This window comes from Trichosurus vulpecula, chromosome 2 (genome assembly GCF_011100635.1).
Source record: "Trichosurus vulpecula isolate mTriVul1 chromosome 2, mTriVul1.pri, whole genome shotgun sequence".
Taxonomy (NCBI): domain Eukaryota; kingdom Metazoa; phylum Chordata; class Mammalia; order Diprotodontia; family Phalangeridae; genus Trichosurus; species Trichosurus vulpecula.
In genome coordinates, this window is record NC_050574.1 from 123810617 (window position 1) to 123830168 (window position 19552).

The 19552-nt window shown below is 38.5% G+C and overlaps 1 protein-coding gene and 1 pseudogene across 1 annotated transcript in view; one reads left to right on the forward strand and one right to left on the reverse strand.

Moving 5' to 3' along the window:
- The window catches only part of PAAF1 (proteasomal ATPase associated factor 1), a 65647-nt gene that overhangs the window by 19772 nt on the left and 26323 nt on the right, over positions 1 to 19552 (reverse strand). The window contains exons 7-9 of the mRNA XM_036745339.1: positions 18007 to 18201; positions 7203 to 7294; positions 745 to 860 (exon numbers count right to left, since the gene is read on the reverse strand). Of these exons, the coding sequence (XP_036601234.1) occupies positions 745 to 860; positions 7203 to 7294; positions 18007 to 18201 (403 nt within the window). The remainder of the gene's footprint in view (positions 1 to 744; positions 861 to 7202; positions 7295 to 18006; positions 18202 to 19552) is intronic.
- On the forward strand, positions 9547 to 12000 carry LOC118839873 (annotated as a pseudogene).

The following is a 19552-nucleotide window of genomic DNA, read 5'->3' on the forward strand; positions in this document are numbered from 1 at the left end:
AATAGATCTGAGACCTAACACTGGAAAAGTGAGAAATACTGCTTTGGATCAGTGTTCATCTGGAAACTAGACTAAATCAGATTTTAGCAAGGCATACAGAACAATAACAGCAACAGTAACAGTAAACCTCCTTGGTGGATCTATAATCTTATCCAAATGAGTGCGCCTTCTACCAACAAAGATCCCAACTCTGCCCCATCCACACTTTCTCCTCCTATATGATTCTTGTCCATGGCTGTACATCAAACTTCAAGAGAGGATAATAGACCAGTGTGTGAAAGTTAGACAGGTAAGTTGGAGGCTGCCTTCAAGCTCTTTTACTATCATAGATGAATCAACGTAACATGTAGGGAAATGACTTCTCAGTCTGCTGATACCACTACATCTAAACTATGATACCCTCAATCTGCTGGCTGATTTGGCCCAAATTTCTGGCCTAAAGTGGAAAGGCAGTGAAGAGAGCATTGGATGTGAAGTCAGGAGATCTGGGTTTGTACCTTTGCTCTGACATTTCTCACTAGCTATGTGACCTTAGGTAAGTCATTTACCCTCTCGAAGCCTCAATTTTCTCTTCTGTAAAATGGAAATAATACCTACTCTCACAGATTTGTTATTAGAGAAGTGCTCACTCTCACTACATAATCAACTCCCATTTCTAAGATCATACATGCCCCTGAAGTTTAAGCCAGACTAACAATTCCAGCTCACCAAAAACCTACATCAATAAAATTTGCTGGGACTCACCTTGGATTCCTTACATCCAACTGATATATGTTCCCATCTTGAGTCCCCGCCAACAGAGAAAAGCCAGAGAGAAAAGTACAGCAGTTGAAGGCATCTGAGCCAACAAAGAGGAACACCTGGAAGAAAGTGGGACAAAAAGAAAGCTGTGTAAAGGTCAATTTACTTCCTGAGATAAGCAAGCAAGCAAGGTCAATTTTATCTATTTTGAGACACTCATTTGTCTCTTCAGTCATTTCAAATCATCTCTTTCCCTCCTAAAATGTTCTCTTAGAACTTCGTCTGGATCTCTGATTCGTCCCTAGCACAGTTATCAATTTGTGGAACTGAACTATCCCCAATAGGGTGCAAGCTCTCAAGGCAGGGGGATATACTGCATCTCAAGCAGCAAGCCCAGGGGCTTGCACAGAGCAGTTTGTCGAACCAATATGAATAAGACTCTGTGTTAAGTGTCATGGAGGAGATGCAGATCAATGAAGCATAATTCCTTTCTTCAAAGAATTCTTTATTATTGTTGTTAATAGCTAGCATTTATACAATGCTTTAAAGTTTGCAAAGCACTTTACAAATATTCCATTTGATCCTCACAACGACCTTGGGAGATACCATCATTATACCCATTTTACAGAAGAGGAAACTGGGGGTAAATAAAGGTTAAGTAATTTGCCCACGGTCACAGAGCTAGTGAGTGTCTGTGGCAGGATTCAAATTCAGGTCTTCCCCACTTCAAGTCCAGCGCTCTATTCACCATACCACCTAGCTGCCTAGAGCCATCCTCAGGTTAACCATCTTAGTTTAGATCCATTCTACCTTTCACTGGGACTGTTGTAGTAACTTCCTAACTGATCTTCCTGTTTCTAGTACATTCCTTCTCCAATCCGTCCTCCACCCAGTGAGACACAAGCAATCTTCCTTAACGAACTGCTCAGATCACTAGCTCTTCATAAAAACCATTAACAGCTCCTCATTCCTTTCCAAGTATAATGTGCTGCCTGGCTTCAACCTACCTTTACTGTTTTCTTTCTTCTTATTCCTCTTTGTCTAACATCCATTCCACTAAAACTGAGCTACTCTTCCTCCCGTTCTTGTCCCACCCTCCCCATCTTTATGTTTTTGTCCCTACACAGTCCCTCATACCTGGAGTGGACTGCCCCTCACCAGCAGTCTGTTAAAACTCCTCTCTTCCTTCATGGACAAACTCAGGTATTATCTCCTCTGTGAAGCTTTCCCTAAGTCTCTCCTCCCCACCCAGGGTAAAGTGATCTGTTCCTTCTCTGCCCTTAACTCACTGTCCTTTATATCAGTTACTTTTGCTCTTGTCTTTCTTTCTTCTAAAATGTCATCTCTATTTATGGGTCATCGATGTTTTGTTTCTTACACATAATAGCTGCTTAATAAAATTTTAATTAATTTGAATCATTTAAAGCAGAATCTAACAACTGCTATGTGGCCTTAAGAAACTGGCCTGGCTCTTCTTGTTCTTTTATCCTAGAATAGAGTATAGAGAGTGGAGTCTCTGATTTGCCCTAGGAGCTCAAGCCATGGGGGTCTGGGAGGCCAAGAAACTAGGCAAGACATTGTCACGGCCCAACTGTGACACCCTGAGGAAAACAGGTCTTGGACTCCAGGCCAGCAAAAGCTGGCATTGCCAGCTCCGGACTTAAACTTGTTGGGACTGATGCTATGTAGGAAGTGAGATAAGCCATGAGCCTAATTCCTTTTTGTCTGATGTATTTCTTTGTTAAATATTTTCCAGATCTGGGCATGAGAGATCCCTCCATGATGCCAAAGGTAGCTGCTCTAGTGAAGGCCAATAGTTACCCTTTTGGTGCCTGGCCTAAAAATGCAGCAAACTTTTCACTGGAGTCCCAGAGGCCAAAGTGGAATGGAGGGAATATGTCCCTGAGGTGCTGGGGGAAATGTACGTTTGTCCTTGTTAAATCTTTGAAATAAACATAAATAAATAATGTTGCACGTAATACAGTTTTTTACTTTAAGTCCTTCCTGTGGTTCGATCAAAAGACAAGCTGGTCCCTTTTTGCATGCAAAAGAGAACTAAAGACTGAAAGAACACTCTACTCTTTGCCTCAGGAAATTGTTTGACTTTTTATTTGTGCACCAGCGGGGGGAAAAGGTACTGGACACTCTTCCCTCTTTAACTGAAGCAGATAAGAAGACATGATCTATAGCACTGGGGTTGAGGAACCCTAATTGGGGGAATTAGGTCATGGTTGACTGACTTATTCCTTCTCCTGGACAACTTATGACTTCATGGAGACGCTAAAGAAAGGTTTGCTGTATTTTTAGGCCAGAGAGTAAGAAGACAGATATTGACCTTATACTACAGAAGAAATCCTTGGCCTTATAGTAGGGCAACCTTGCCCTCACAGTGTGGCCTCTCACTCCTGAATCCAATTTAGACATTCTGGAAAGTACTGTAACAAAGAAATATGTCAAGCAAAAAACTTGAGAGAGAAGCCAAGAATGGATGAAAAATATGCTTGTTAAAGAGGATTCTCAGCAGAATTAGAACTGTGCCTTTGCTAGCCTGGTTTCTTTCCTATAGGATTTAACTGACCTATTGAGACTAATACATTGTCAGAACAGCACCCCTTCTCTTTCTCCCCTCCTCACATTCATTCACTGGGCCATCAGAACAATAAAAAGGGAAGAAATGTAGATTATATTTAAAAAGTGATCTGTTTCTTTTCTGCACTTGACTCGTTATCCTTTATATTACAGTTACTTTTGCAGTTGATTTTCCTCCTGTTAGGCAGGGGCTGTCTCTCATCAGTTTGTAGATCCTAACATCTAGTATTGTGCTTTGCACACAATGACTGCTTAACACACATTTAATTAATTTGAATCAAATAAGGCAGAATGTAACCGGTGCCATAAGAGAGGCATCAAGTGTATACAGGGGTTCAGAAGAGGGAGATATCCCTAGCACTGATGGGGTGCTCACACCCCAGTCCTAAGATCATGTCTCTGGAAGTCTCTCAATTTCTCAGTAGGTCCTTGTCCTGTGAAAAAAATTTCTCCTGCAGAACACATTCTCTTATCAGAACAGACACAGGGGTGCCTGGCCTAAGGATTTTTGTCCCTGGCTAGCCCAAGGACTCTCCCTTGTGCCAGATCCCCAAGGCCCATGCCTCTGGCAACTAAACAAAAAAACTCTTTTCTCCCTCAATGTCTGCAATCAACAAAGTTATCTCTGCAGACTCCCTGCATTTTCTCATCCGTAGCTCCTAGACACCTGCACACTAGATTACCTAATCAGCAGCCTTGGCATTCCTTTCCCTTTTCCATATAAGCCCCAGTTCCATCCTCACTAGCTTGCAGGTTCCCTGAGAACCCTTGCCTGCTTCTATTGGAGTCATAATAAACTTCTGCCACTTGACTAAAAGAAGGCTTGAATGTGAAAATTCATTCTAGGCAACTCTGCCTTGGCATTCTTGGGGTCCCAAACCTCTTCAGCTGGGACGTCAGGGAAGGCTTCATGGAGAAGATGGCTTATGATCTGGGTCTTGGAAGATGAACAGAATTTCAATAGTTAGAAACAGGTATGAGAGCAGAGGAAACAGCAAAGATACATTAATGTGAAAGCTCAAGATGCACTTGGACAATGATGAGTAATCAATTTGGGCTGTAAAATGGTAAAAACAATGAAAGATAAGGTCATGGTGAGCCTTGAATGACATTCTCAAGTTTAGCTTGTTTTTTCTCTTAATGCACTTATACACTGGAGGGACTTTTGCCCATAATGCAAATACGAGGGGAAAGTTTCAAATCCCCTGACTAGGGCTCAGGTGCTATGATGGACCCCTCACCATAGGCTTTATAAAGCCTTCCTCTAGAGTAGTGGTTCTCAAACATTTGACTTTTGACCCTTTAGAGAACTCGACAAATGCCCCCTCCAACATCATGCTCCAGTAAAAAACAACAAAAACCAAAAAACCCCCACAACCTTGACATCGACTAGCCTCCAGGATGAGGGGCCCTGTAATCCACACAAAAGGGTCTTGTTTCCTGCCAGAGCACAGAACCCCAGAGTCCGGAGGGAACTTGGAGGATATGTAGACCAATGAGTACCTAATAATAAGTACTCCCTACAACATCTCTGACAGACAATCATCTGGTCCTGTCCAAAGTCTCTCGGTGATTCGCATTAGACAGTTCTAGCAGTGTGTGAAGGTCAAAAATCTGCCCTTTTTGCAGCTTCCTCCACTGCTCCTAATTTTGCCTTCTGGGGCCAAGCAGAACAAGTCTGACTGAGCTTTCTTTAATGTAACAGGCTTTTCAAAACTTAATCACTACCATGTCTTGCTGAAGTCTTCTGTTCTTCCAGCTAAACATCCCCAAGTGATTCTTAAATGGCATGGTTTTGAATTCCCTCCCCATCTTGGGAGTGTCTCGAAGAATAAACCTAGGCAACAGAGAAGCCCATGTTTAAAGCCATGATTCTCACCCAGGGATTGTAAAACAAAAAGTGCTAAGTGCTCATTTGTTCCATGTTGGTATGTCAAATAAACTAATCCCTTTTCTAAATATTGTTTTCTCTTCCTGTTTTCTGCCAAAAAAGACTCCCAATTTCCTTTCAGAAGTCAAAAGCAACACAGAATCTCAGAATGCAAGGAGGTAATTTTGTCAAAAAACTTGACACTCCTAGAATTATCTTTGAAAAAGAACATGCCATCAGTAGAGGGGGGTGACGAGACCCGCTAGGAACCCAAAGCCTAAGGTCAGATGAAATCATTAGTTATCTGAGTAATGACAATATCAATCTAATCTCAAAGAAGGCAGTTTAATCAAGACACCAGTTTACCTAGGAAAGAGTAACTAATTCTTCCCACTGAAGTAAGATGGTTACTATTCATGGCACATGATTGGAGAAACCTGGTTCAGTCTTGCATTCCTTTCACTAAACTTCTTTCACAGGCTCTGAGATATGGAAGAGAGATAGAGATCATTTAGGCCAGGTGTTCTTAACCTGGAATCTGTGGATAGATTTCAGGGGTCCATGAACTTGAGTAGGGAAAAAATTACATCTTTATTTTCACTAACTTCTGAGATTTTTAGCATTTCCTTCACTTATTTTAAAAAGTTATTCTGAAAAGAGGTTCACAGGCCTCACCAGACTGCCAAAGGGGTCTCTGACAAAAAAAAGGTTTTAACCACTGATCTAGGCCAATCCCATCATTTTACAAGGAAGCCAAGGCACAGACCGGGGAAGTGATTTGCCTACGGTTAAAGAACAAATCAACGGTAGACTCTAAACTTAATTTCATGTTTCCTAGTTCTGAGTTAAGAGTTCTTTCCACTACATCACACTGCCTGTCGGTGAAATCCTGTGATAGGTTTGTATCCTGATCATGGAAAGTATTTCTTCCAACAGTGCAGATGAAACCCCCTCCATACCTTTTCTGTTAGGTGGCATACCGGATAGAGGGCTAGGCCTGGAGTCTGAACTTAAATATGGCCTCAGACATGTACTAGCTGTGTGACCCTGGGAATGTCACTTAACTTCTGTTTGCCTCAGTTTCCTCATTTCTAAAATGGGAATAATAATACTACCTACCTCCCATGGTTGCTGTGAGGACCAAATGAGATAATAAAGCATTTAGTACAATGCTTGGCACACAGTAAAAACCATATGAAAGTTGGCTATTATTATTGTTGTTAATTTCTGACCATATCTTTAGACACAGAGACCAACTAACCAACTGTGCATACATTAAGTGGAAAAACAGAGAAAAGGCAAGGCTATCCCTCATCAACAGCATGTTTAAACTAGCTTTTGCAGAATCTGATAGGTGCAGATTGCAAAAGAAATGCAAGAATGGCACAGTTGGGAAAAAAAACTGAAGAGGAATTCAGAAGACCTGAGTTCAAGTCCTTAATTCATCCCTTTTCCTTTCTCTCTTCCCCCTCACCGAAGCCCTCACTTACTACAATGCATAAATCAAGCACCATCTTTTACATCAGGACTTTTATAGTCCCAGCTGCTAGTGTTCTCCCTCCTTCCCTCTCTTGCCACCTTACATTTAACTACCTTGTATTCATCTTGTGTTTGTTCTACATACATTTAGATACAATATTCTTCCCCAAGAGAATATAAACTCCTTGAAAGAAGAGATGCTTTCATTTTTTGGTCTTTGTAACCGAGCACCTTGCACATAATAAATGCTTAACGAATGACTGTTGATGATGATTGATTATGAATGACTGATGGATGAATGATTCTTCGCTATGACCTTAGGAACGAGCCACTCAGCCTCCCTGAGTTTCACTTTCTTCATCTATAAAAAGGAGAATGAGACTGAGATCACCACTCATAGGGCTGGAGTGAAGTGATCATAAAACAATGTATTCAAAAGCACTTTCTGCTTCTGTGTTATAAAACCCTATACAAGTGTCAACTACTACTATTACAGTACAAATGTATTGTGGAAAGCATTTACCGGCTGCCTGCTCCATAATCCCACACACTGGAGCTTTTTATCTTCCCGGGCCAAGAGCAGCATCTTCCCTTCTGTGCCAATCTCCCGTTCACCTGCAAGAAAGAGAGGTTAAGTTAACCTCCTTAGGGGATGTGGTACATTGGACAAAGCAGTGGCCTGGAACTTAGGAGACTTCAAAATCCTGACTCCATCACTTGCTACCTTGGAAGAGTCACTTCTCTTCTCTTGGCTTGTTTTTCATTTGTAAAATGAGGGGGCTGGATTTAATAATCTCAAAGATCCCTTTCAGCTCTAACATTTTCTGCTATTAAAGATGATCTACTCCATGGACCTGAGAGGCTTATGATCTAAAGGCCATCCTGCTCATAGATAACTGCTACTTGAATACAAAATAGCATTATTACAGGCCAAAATGTGCTCACACTAATACGGGCCAAAGCTGGTTCAAGCCAATGGAGAATGGGATCACCTAGCCCTCAATTACCTTTGAACGCTTCTCACTAATGAGCTTCCCAGTCAGATCTAGAACCATTTGTATGCCTGCTCGTGCTATTATTCCCACTTAGAATAGACTTCCCCTTTCTTTCTGCCCTGCTAAACTCTACCTACCCATCTTTCAAGGACTACCTCAGAAAAACCACAAAGTTAGAAGACTAAAAAAGGCCTCTGGTTCAATCCCTTCTTAGGAGTCCTCTCTACAAACATCTTCAACATGCAGTGACATCATCCAACCCTCACCTGAAGACCCTGCTGCCCTAGGCAGGCCTTTCTACTTTCACAGAGCTATAACTACTAAGTTTTTCCTTACATCAAACAATTCCTCTGAACAAGATGGCTCACAGCTTTATAGCACTTTATAGTTTGTAATACATTTTCCTTACAATCGTGACAAAGAAATAGTACAAAACAAACAACAAACATTTATTAAGCACCTGCTGTGTGTACTGCACTGTGCTAGGCCCTGATGATTACAATGATAAAAATGACCTAGGTCCTGACCTCAAGAAGCTTGTAACTTATTGAGGTGGGGGTTTGGAAGTGAGACGGAGGGACTATGACTTCTACACACATATATATAAAACAAAGCAAAGAGTGATAAGAAAAAGGAAGAGATCTACACAAAGTGCTCTAGGTGTATCTGAGGATAGGAAGAACATTTTTAGCTAAGAAGCTCAGCAGAAATTACACAACGGAACTGGAACCTGAGCTAAGCCCTGAAAGAGAAAAAAAGTGTTTTGATAGGCAGATATGAAATAAGGAGTGATTTTAGTAAAGTTTTGGTAGAGTTCTAGGTACAGGAGATGGATCATACAGAAGCAGGAGATAGAATGTTAATTTGGTGAAAAGCCATTTTTGTAGGAAAGAACATGTGCGTGTAATTTAAAATGAAAATGGAAAAACAGCTTGGTATCAGGCTGTGAATGGCCTTAGATGTCAAGCTAAGGAATTCGTGTTTTATCCTAGGTACAACAGGCAACCACTTAAAGTCTTGGAGAAGTGGAATGGCAAGGTCAAACTTATGCTTTAGAAAGATTATTTTGCTTGCTATGGAAAAGAACAGGAATGGAAGAAATTAAGGAAAAGAAAACCAAGTAGAAGACTATTGTAATAGTGTATGAAAAGAGCTAATGAGGGATTACATTAGGGTAGTTTAATTATGAACAGAGAGAAAGGGATAGATTAGGAAAATAGAACCAACAATATTTGGCAACAGATCCCATATTCAAGGGAAAGGCTAGAGAAGGAAAGAGGAATGTCAAAGTTGATTCCAAATTTTTTAACCTGGACAACTGGAAGAATTATAGTGCCATTAACAAAAGTAGGGAAATTTAGAAGAGGAATGGGTTTAAATTAAAAAAGATAATAAGTTCAGTTTTGATTATGTTGAGTTCAAGGTGCTGAAAGGACGCCCAGGCTGGAGCTAGTGGCCAGTTTCCTGGAATCACCTCCATCTTTGTTGATGTGTCAGCTCCACTGGGGTTTGGGGAAACCTGTGCCTGGTGAAGAGTAACATTCCTGGCCTTCCCCACTGCACTTCCCCCCTGGCCTTGACTACTCCCCCAGCTCCCCTGGCTTCTCAGACCTCACCATGGAGAGCTGACAACTTAGTCAATTGTCTCACTGCCAGATTTGTAACAAGGAAAATCAGAAGATCATAAGAAATGCATAGTGAATTGGTGTTAGTTAGCTTGTCAGAGGTAGAGAATATACCTTCCATTTCATCAGATAAACTCACTGGCTATGCATTTACAACAACAGGCTCCACAAGCTGTTTTTCTGGAGATGAAGAGATCAGCTTAGACAAGATTCGAAACTGTTTCCATCAAAAAAAAAAAAAAAAGAGATGCTTTCACTTAAGCTTCCTGAAAGCGACTGAATTGAAGCTAGAAAGGATTACCCATCAGATCACAGTGGAGTTGGGAATTCTTGTGACAAAGCAGACATATATGAAGAAAAATCTCAGAGAATAACTCATTTTCCTGGTGGAGATTTTGCAGAGCAAGTATCAAAGGCAAATGAAACAAAACAAATACATTGCAAGAATTAAGGTCATCTAAGCTTACAGAAACATCCAATTAAAAAACTTATTCAGAAAGTCCATATGATACAGACTGTACCAAGAAATTTATTTCAAGGATACAAAATGTTTCAGCACAGGAAGATTTGTTAGAAGAAACAGAATCAGAGCTCTTATCTGCAGGACTTTCAAATGAACACAGAGTACCCAATGGAATAAAATATGGTGAACGTACTTTAATTATGTTTAAAAAATGTGTACAAAATAAATATCTGCAGCAGGAATATGCTATAAAGAAGTTAATTAAAGAAAACAAGAAGCATCAGAAACTTATTTTAGAAATTTTTTCAGAAAAAGACAATCTAAGAGAAGAACTACAAAAAACAAACAGAAACAGAGAGATACCATATAAACATAATTAAACAGTTAGAAACAAGAATGGAGGAACTCAATAAAGCCATTAACATTTCCAAAGAAAAACTTGCAATGGAAGATACTGCAGCCAAAAATGCAATACAGCAATTACACAGAGATTGCTTTTAGAATGGAGCAGGCAAACAAGAAATGAGAAGAGGCCCACTATGAAAAAAGAAATAGTGGTGATGAAGTATGTCAAAGGTGAAAAGGAATCTTTGTATCTTAGAAAAGAAAAGGAGGTACTTGAGAAAAAACTCAAAGATGCAAATAAAAAAATTGAGAAACGTTAACAAAGTTAAACAGCTTTCTCAAGAAAAAGGAAGACTACACCAGCTCTACAAAACAAGGGAAAGTGATGCCAGTAGAATAAGCAGAGAAACTGAAGAAAGATATCAACTCTCACATCATCTAAGTAAAATGGGCACAAAGCAAATTAAAAACAGAAATGTATTCGCACAAGGAAACCAAAGATAAATTCAAAGAAACAATAATAAAATTAACTTAGGCCAAAGAAGAGGCAGTTCAAATATGGAAAATTTTTGAGAAATGATAAAAGCATAGCAAGAGTCAGAAAATATTAAATCAGAAAATATTAGATGTAAAATTCAAAGTCTCAAAAGAACTAGAGAAACAAATGCAGGAAAAATCTTATCAGCTAGAGATGCATCATGCCAAAATATAAGAACTAGAAGATTTGAAGAGGACATTTAAGGAGGCTATGGATGAGCTACAAACACTAAGAACAAAGGTGAAGTACCTAGAAAATGAATGGTTAAGAACAGAAGATGAATTATCCAAATATAAAGAGATTATTGATCTCCAAAAAGCTGAAATTCAAAATTTGTTGGATAGAGTTAAAATTGTAGAGAGGCCAGTCTCCAGCTTCAAAGACATAAAAAAGAAATTGAAAACTTGTCTGAAGTGGGGAATCTGAATTCTTTGATTAATGACCTACAAAAAGGCATTGAAGGCAGTAGAAAAAGAGAATCTGAACTGTTGTTATTTACTGAAAAATTAACTAGTAAGAATGCTCAACTTCAATATGAATCTAATTCTTTACAGTTACAATTTGATAAACTCTCCTATAGTGAAAGTCAATTACAAGTAGGTTATTAAATGAAGAACTTCAAAAGAATGAAAGCCAAGCTTTGCAAGGTAAACTGGCTTCTAGACAAATAGAATTAAAAGTATTAAATATTCAAGAAGAAGAGGGGAAAGACAAACTATTTACCCAAAGATGTAAACACGCTTCAAATCTCAAGGACGGCACCAAGCAACTTCAACAAGCACAAAGAAAATTAGGCCAGATTAAGGATTGTAACTATGATAAAGAAGTCAGTAGCGCAGGGAGTCATTCTAGTTCATCAGGGTACCTTAATACTCAAAGCAGTAAAGATTGCTCCTCTGTAGCTGTGGATAATTTTCCAAAAGTGGACAAGATTATGCTGATTGAGAGGACAGTAAAGCTGCAGAAAGCTCATGCCCAGACAAATGAAAAGACTGAATTTATGGAGGATCGTACAAAGGAATTGGTAGAAGAAATTAGGAAAAAAAAAAACAAAATAATTCAAAGTTATATCTTATAAGAAGAAGCAGGCACACTGTCATCAGAGGCATCTGATTTTAATAAGGTCTATTTGAGTAGACAAGGAGGCATCATGCATCCTTGTATACTTCCCATCTGGGTGACAGTGAACTGACATTAGAACTCTCCTTGGCGATCAACTGAAAATTACAGGCTGTTCTGGAGGATACTTTAATTAAAAATATGACTTGAAGGAAAATCTACAAACACTATGATGGGAAATAGAATGTCTTATTAAACACCAGCATGAACTGGAATGGAAGACAAAGCAAACATAACAGAAAGCTCTTGCAAGTAAATGGACAAAAGCCACAGAAGGAGCAGGTGCTACAGACCTTAGTGGTGTTTTGAAGTTTTTCTTATGATCTATGTGTGAATCAGTGAAAGTGTGCTTTACTTGTCTGATACATATCTAAGTCATAACTGAAGTTTTGGATATGATCCATCCTTGCTATTCTCTGACCATATGAATGAATTGCTACATGTACTACCTTCACTGATACTCCCAGTGACTATTTACTATAGCCAGATTTTTATTCTGGTGCAACCAAACCATGCTTGGCTTGTCATATAGATATATCTATGAGATATAATTTTAGTTTTTTCCATGTAATGAATCAATAAAATGTCAAATGTGTGCTATGTAGATAAGCTATTAAATTTCTACATTTATGAGAAATGGAAATGTATTATTCCAGTATTTATGTCTGCATATGTCCATTTGGAGAAATCCTTACTAGGAAGTTAGTTTTTGGAAGAAAACCATTAGAAAGTATAAGTTAACTATATTCTTATTTCGAATATAAATACAAGTAGAAATCATTGAAGAAAATATTTTACTTTCTCTTTTTTAAAATGTTAAACACTACAGCCATATTTATCTGAACAAAACCAGGGCATACAAAAATTCAGATATTCCAGCTAGATATTTGGCTGAATAGAGGACAGTGGATTTATACCTGATCCCCTGTGTAAGCAAGTGAAGTAGGATTTGTATAGACTGTTATTATTTTAAATATATAGGAGAGGACCAGGAGGGAAAAACAGTCCAGAGATCTGGAAAAATAACATCTATTTTATGCTCTTAAAATAATTCATATTCATTAAAGACCCAATACACTGATATTTTCAGCTAGGTATCAGTATTTAAGTTTCCTTGGGTGTACACGTTATCACATCTTAAAAAGTGAACACAAAGCATTAAATTATTAACAACAATTTTCCCATAGTAATTCAATTCTTAGTCCCTCAGCCAGTTAGTTTTTGAGAATTTAAAATGGAAGATTTAGCATCAGGGTAAAAGAATGGGGTGGTTTTTGAATGACTCCCCTAATTAAGCAATGTCTTTTTTTCATGTGTCCTATTTTCCATACTGCACAAATATGAAGAATATGTTTCTATTTCCTAATTATATAATCTTGTGCAGTTTGGACTTTTTGGTGTTTGCGTTTATAGGAACAGATACGTACAAATATAATTATTTAAATTAATTGAATTATTAAAATAAATTATTTAAATATCTAATGATTTTTAACCATGGGTGGGTCACTGATTAATGAATACAGTTCATCCAAACAACTTTAGGATGTCCTGTTTTTAGAGATTATTTCAAGGGTAAGTGCTATATAACTCAATTCTGTCAAGCTGATTAAGCCAAGGGCTTGATATAGGATAACCAAAGGAACTAATTTAGTTTTTATATTTTCAGAAATTCAGTTCTAAGGACACTTGTTATAGATAACATGGCCTTTTATAACAAGTTAGGGAAATGTTAGTCCATGTGTATAGCTGGATGGCCCAAGGATGCTTTGGAGAAATTACTCCTTTTTTTTTTTTTTTTTTGAGGAATGCTTGGTATTATCAAAATAGATCGCTGTGGTTTTACAGATTTTTAAGCATTAAAGAATCTGACACTTATTTTTTTCCTTTAAAAAAACTTGTAACATACGGCATTAGCTTTCTAGAAATGTTTTTTATATTACTAATGCTAGCTGGTGTTGCTGACAAATACATCTAACTATGCTGAAATGAGAAAAAAAAAATTTTCCTTTTACCGTATGTTTAAATTCCTTCCTTACTACAAAGTTTTACATGTAAATGTAAAGCTAGATTTAATAAAACGTCTAAATACTCCACGGCACCCTGGTGAAAATATTTTATAGGTCATCTTTTCATTCACTGTGATTTACTGTTCTTGGGCATATTGGTTCTACTGACTTGTGTTTTTTTTCTCAGTAACTTTAAGAACAAGACTCTTTTGACACTTAAGAACACTGCTCTTTTAAAAATCTTTATTGCCAGTTGGTGGCACTATTAACTAGAATTTCAAAAGAAGTAATTTAATTGAAAATTTATCCAAATATGAAGATTTTCTAACAAAACAATTAAATAATAGTTATAATTATATATGTATATATATAATTATATAGTAAATAATCATATAGTAAAAATATATTTTTGTGCCAGAATGGAAAGTTTTAAAAAAATGTCTGTATGTCCATTGTGTGCAGCAGTGAAATTTGTTTATATTTCTGAATATATGCATAGTCTCTTAAATGTTAATTTTATAGATATGATTCTGTATAAATGAAGTTTTTCAAAAAGTTTTCATAAGTTCATACTGCATATACTGTACTATTAAAAAGAAAACATATGCTACTCTGCTGAAAAAAAAAAAGGATATCCAGGTAACAAGATCCAGGTGATATAGGACTGGAGTTCAGGGGAGACACTGAATGTGTAGATAAGGGAGACATTATACAAGTTATAAATGAACACATGAGAGTGGAAGAGCCAAGGATGGGGGTGAGAATCAAGAGAGACAAGGGCTTAGGACAAAGTTTTGTGAGTAACACTTGCTTAAGGGACAGGGGATGATGAACTGGCAAAGGAGATTAAAAAAGGATAGCTAGTGTAGTAAGAACACTGGTGGAAATGAAGCCAAGATGGTGAAGGATGAACACTGGAGGGCTTCTCCCAAATCCTCCATTATTTAAGGACAGCACCCAGGGAATTTTCATTATATCCCACCAAGCTACTTTCCCTGTACTTTGTTTCCAGATACTCAACATTCTGCAAGATGAAATCAACTCAGAAACTCACAAATCCTTGGATTACTTCCCAACCCAGTTGCACAATTTCATCATTCTCTGCCCTCACTTTTCAGCTTCTTTGTATCTTCAGCTTGGCACAGTGCCTGGTACATAATAGGCACATAATAAATAAATATTTTTTGACTGATTCTGATATTCAAATATAGGGAGATTATATATATATATATATATTTATATATATATCTCCTCTCTGAACCCTATCATCACTTAATAAATAAATATTTTTGACTCTGATTCTGATATTCAAATATAGGGAGATTTTACGTATATATATCCTCTCTGAATCCTGTCATCATCAGGGGCCACAGAGGGAGTACAACTAGATAAGATCTGGCAGTGGGTCTTGATAATCTTATGAAAAGAATAGAGAGAAAAGAAAAGGAATGGTGGGGGCAGGAGGTACAGGGAAGCAGGTCAGGGGAAATTATCTCACATAATCAGGGTACACAAGAGATATCTATACAAATGAGGAGGGGATAGAAGAAAGCAGCTAACACTTGAAACTTACTCTTACTTGAACTGGTCAAAAAAAGGAAGAATAAACACATAGTTGGGTACAAAAATACATTTCATTCAACAGAGAAATAAGGAAAAGGGGAAAAGGGAGGGAGAATTAGAGGGAGGCTTAATCCTAAACAAAGCAAACTCTAGGGATTTACAGAAATATTTATAACTCTTGTTGAAGTGGCAAAAATTGGGAATCTGATGGGGTGTCAATAAATTGGAGACTGGATGAACAAGTTATGGTATACAAATGTCATGGAATACTATTGTGCTGAACTATGATCATCATAATGACCAAGTAGGATTCCAGACAACTAATGAAACACACTACCCACCTCTTGATAAGTAAAGAACTCAGAATGCAGACTAGGATAATTTTTTTTGGATATGGCCAATGTGGAAATTAATTTTAATTGACTATACATGTTGGGGGGTGAGGGTGAGGTGGGATGGGAGGGTGAGAAGGCATATCTTGGCTGCTTAAAATAAGGGAAATATTTTTAAAAAGAAAGAGTACTGGCTTCAGAGTAAGAGGACCTGAGTGCAAAATCAACCTCAGAAACTACCTGTGTGAAAACAGGGAGAACACATCATGGAAATGGGCCTCAGTTTCCTCTTCTGTAAAATTAGAAGGTTGGACTAGATGCCCTCTAAATCTATGATTGTGAGGAAACCAGGAGAGAGCAGTATCATAGAAACAAAGGGAAGAAAGGATTTCCAAGAGGAAGGACAAACCATATGTCAGAAGTAACACAAGTGTGAAAAAGAATTTGGAACTCTTTTAGTAATTAAGACTATCAGCTTTAGTAATTAAGAGATTATTAGACCCTAAAGCTTTGTAATATTATTTTTAATGGAGGCAAAAAACTGGAAACAAGGTGGGTTCCCTGACTCAGGAATGGCTGGACAAACTCTGGCATATGAATATAAAAGAAAAAGAAATTTAAAATATGAGGAATTCAGAACCATGGGAAGATTGGTATGAACTGATATAGTGAAGTAAGGATAACCAGGAGAACAATAACGAAAAATGTGCACACAGTGACTGTAATAATGTAAACATTAAGAACACTAAAAGGAGTCCAAACTTCGAATGACAGTAATGACCAATCTTGGTCTTGGGAGGAAAAATAATGAAACATTACACCCTCCTCTTCATACAGAGGTAGAGGACTATGGGCATGGAATGTTGCATATAATGTCAGATAAGGTGACTGTATTCATTTACATAACTGTTTTTCTTTGTCACAAGGGAAGATTCAGTGTAGAAGTGGGTAAGGGTTAGTCTAGAAATGAAGTACTATAAAAAACAAAAATAAAATAATGGAGTGCGGAGAGAGAGGGAGAAGGAGAGAGGGAGGGGGGGAGAGGAAGGGAGAGAGGAAGGGAAGGAGGGAGCACCAGTCCTGGAGTCAGGAAGACCTGAGTTCAAATTCAGCCTCAAACACTTGACACACTTACTAGCTGTGTGACCTTGGGCAAGTCACTTAACCTCAATTTCCCTGCCTTTTCCTCTCCCAAAAAAAAAATCTTAACTTTATCATCTCATGTTTAAGCATTCACCAGTCAACAATTACTAAATGTCTTACTATGTAGAGAAAACAATGAGACTGGTCCCTGATCCTAAGAAACACATGATCTAGCTGGACAGGTAAAATGAACACACAGGAAATTACATGAAAACAAGTAAATGCTAAACTATGCAGCATCCCAGCACATCACTGAAGCGACAGAGGTCTGAGGGTCTATGGAGTCCACCCCTTGGACGGGTGAGGTAGAATGGAAGGGGACCTCATGGCAGCTGAGAAGGCTGATGAACTGGGGGGCAGAGGGACATCAACATGAATGCAAAAGAGTGAGGGCATGGGCTGCAGTAAAGAAGACTATGTTCTAGGTATTAAATTCCTTGAGAAAGTAAGGGAAGTGGTTTGGAGGTCTGTAGGTGACAGTATTAATGATTTGGATAGTGGGTTACAAACTGAATGAACTCTGTTTATATATTAGTTGTAATATAGAAAATAAAATATTGTTTCATTCACTTACCTGTGTTGTGAAGTCCAGCCTAACTACTACAGTAAGCACTGCTCAGTTTAGCTCTGCAGAGCTCTTTATCACCAGGGTGTTCATCCTACCTGTCCAACTAAACTGGATGTCCTGTACAAACAGGGACAAGTGCTGCCCTTCTGTCTCCCCCACCGAGCGAAGCACAGCACAGACACAATACTTACTGAGGGCTGAAAATAGACGCACTGGCTGTGAGGCAGAAAGAAAACTGAAACTGAATAATACAAACTGAGCAGGGAATAGAAAAAGCACCTTCGGGACTACAGTGAGAAAGAGTAATGACAGCAACATCATCACTTACATAGAGCCTACTATGTGCCAGGCACTGGGCCAAGCACTTTCAAGGATCACCTCATTGGATCCTCACAACAACCTTAGGAGGTGGGGTTATTTTTCCCATTTTACAGTTGAGGAAACTGAGGCAAGGAGTAGTGAAGTGACTTGCCCAAGGTCACACAGTCAAGTAAGTGTGTGAGGCTGACTCCAGGTGCAGCACTCTGTCCACCGTGCCACTTATCCACGCCACAATGAGAGGCAGCCTTAGTGAGTCAGAGTGACACCTGCTTCTCAGAACCAGAGTGGATGCCAACCACACATACTTACTGGGCGCTTTCACAGGGGAGCCAAGATTTATCGTGTTGTCAGCTGCACCCACGGCGATGCCATTCACAGGAGAGCCGCAATCTGCAACGATGCCTAGGCAGGCTGATCGCCCACAATCCCAAAGCCGAGCAGTCCCATCTCGAGAGCTAGAAATCACGTTTCTTCCTCGATCAACAATAGCTGTATCCAAAATACCTACCAAGAGAAAAAGAAAGGGCTCTGAGACAAAGAAAGGAGGGCCCGGAGCCAACTGAGTAAAGACAAAGACATAAAAGCATTAATATCGTCAGGGCAAACTGACCTCTCTGGATTAATTTTGTTTTTGGTCTAACATCCTAGGAAACCAGGCTGCTTCGGTAACAACCCTCCCCATGCTAAGAAAGTAATGTTTTTGAGATCATGATGAGAATATGACCTTATACTTGTGCAGAATTTTGTACTTTTGAAAGCACTTTTCCACATTCATTACCTTGCCTGATTTTCAGAACCTCTGTAAAGAAGTTAGGACTGGAACACCTGAGTCTTACTCCTAGCCTTGGAACTTACTAAATGACCATGAGGAAAGTACTTATATAACATAAAGTTTATGTGTGTGTGTGTGTGTGTGTGTGTGTGTGAGTGGGGGGAGAGGGATAAGGGGACAGATATATAACATAAAGCTTAAGTTGTTATACAAGCAAAAATGTGTGCTATTATGATCTTGACCTTGCCTAACTAGGTGTGTAACCTTGGTGGAGCAGAAATATTTGGGCTAACAAGATTGGGACCACACCCTAGCTCTATTAGTACATTTATGATTTGGGGCAAGTTGGTTCACAGGTTCACAGGTTTCCAGCTGGAAGAGGCCTCCAAGGAAATCTTGTCCAAACCACCCCTTCCTTTTAACAAAAAGATTTCCAGAGGGCTACATCAAGCCCACACAGATGGCAGGCAGCCGTGCCAGCCTCCTTCAGCTGCAGGACACTGCAGTTAATCACTTTAAGCCTCAATTTCCTCCGGTATAAAATGATGAGTTTGAACTAAATGATCTTGAAGTTGCCTCCAGCTCTGACATTCTATGATTCTATAATCATGTAAGGACAGAATACTTTTGGCAATAGGGAAATTTTTATTCTCCCTTTTCTTTTTATTAAAGGAAAGAAAGAAGACAGATGCCCTCCTAAAACTGAAAGTCATAGGGAATTACTTCCAGCTACCCTGATGCAGAACTTACATGACTTTAGGTATCAAGCTGCCATGAAACCCCCAGGCAATATATCAGTCTTAGAAAGGATCTGATTCTAAGCTATAACTCAAGTTGAGTTATAACAACAGTTAAGAATTATCTTTTCAAATTTAAATTATTAATTTAATGTTAGCTATATTGAACTGTTTTAATGGCATGTCAAATTTTTTATTTTGAAAAGGTAAAAAATTCAACATTGTAATCTGGATCTCAGATATAATATGTACTGGGTAATTTAGACAGGACTATGATAGAGGGTGGAGAGAGGGGGAAAAGGGCTTGGGTAATAACCACCTCTTTTTTAGTCTTAGCTTAGTTTTA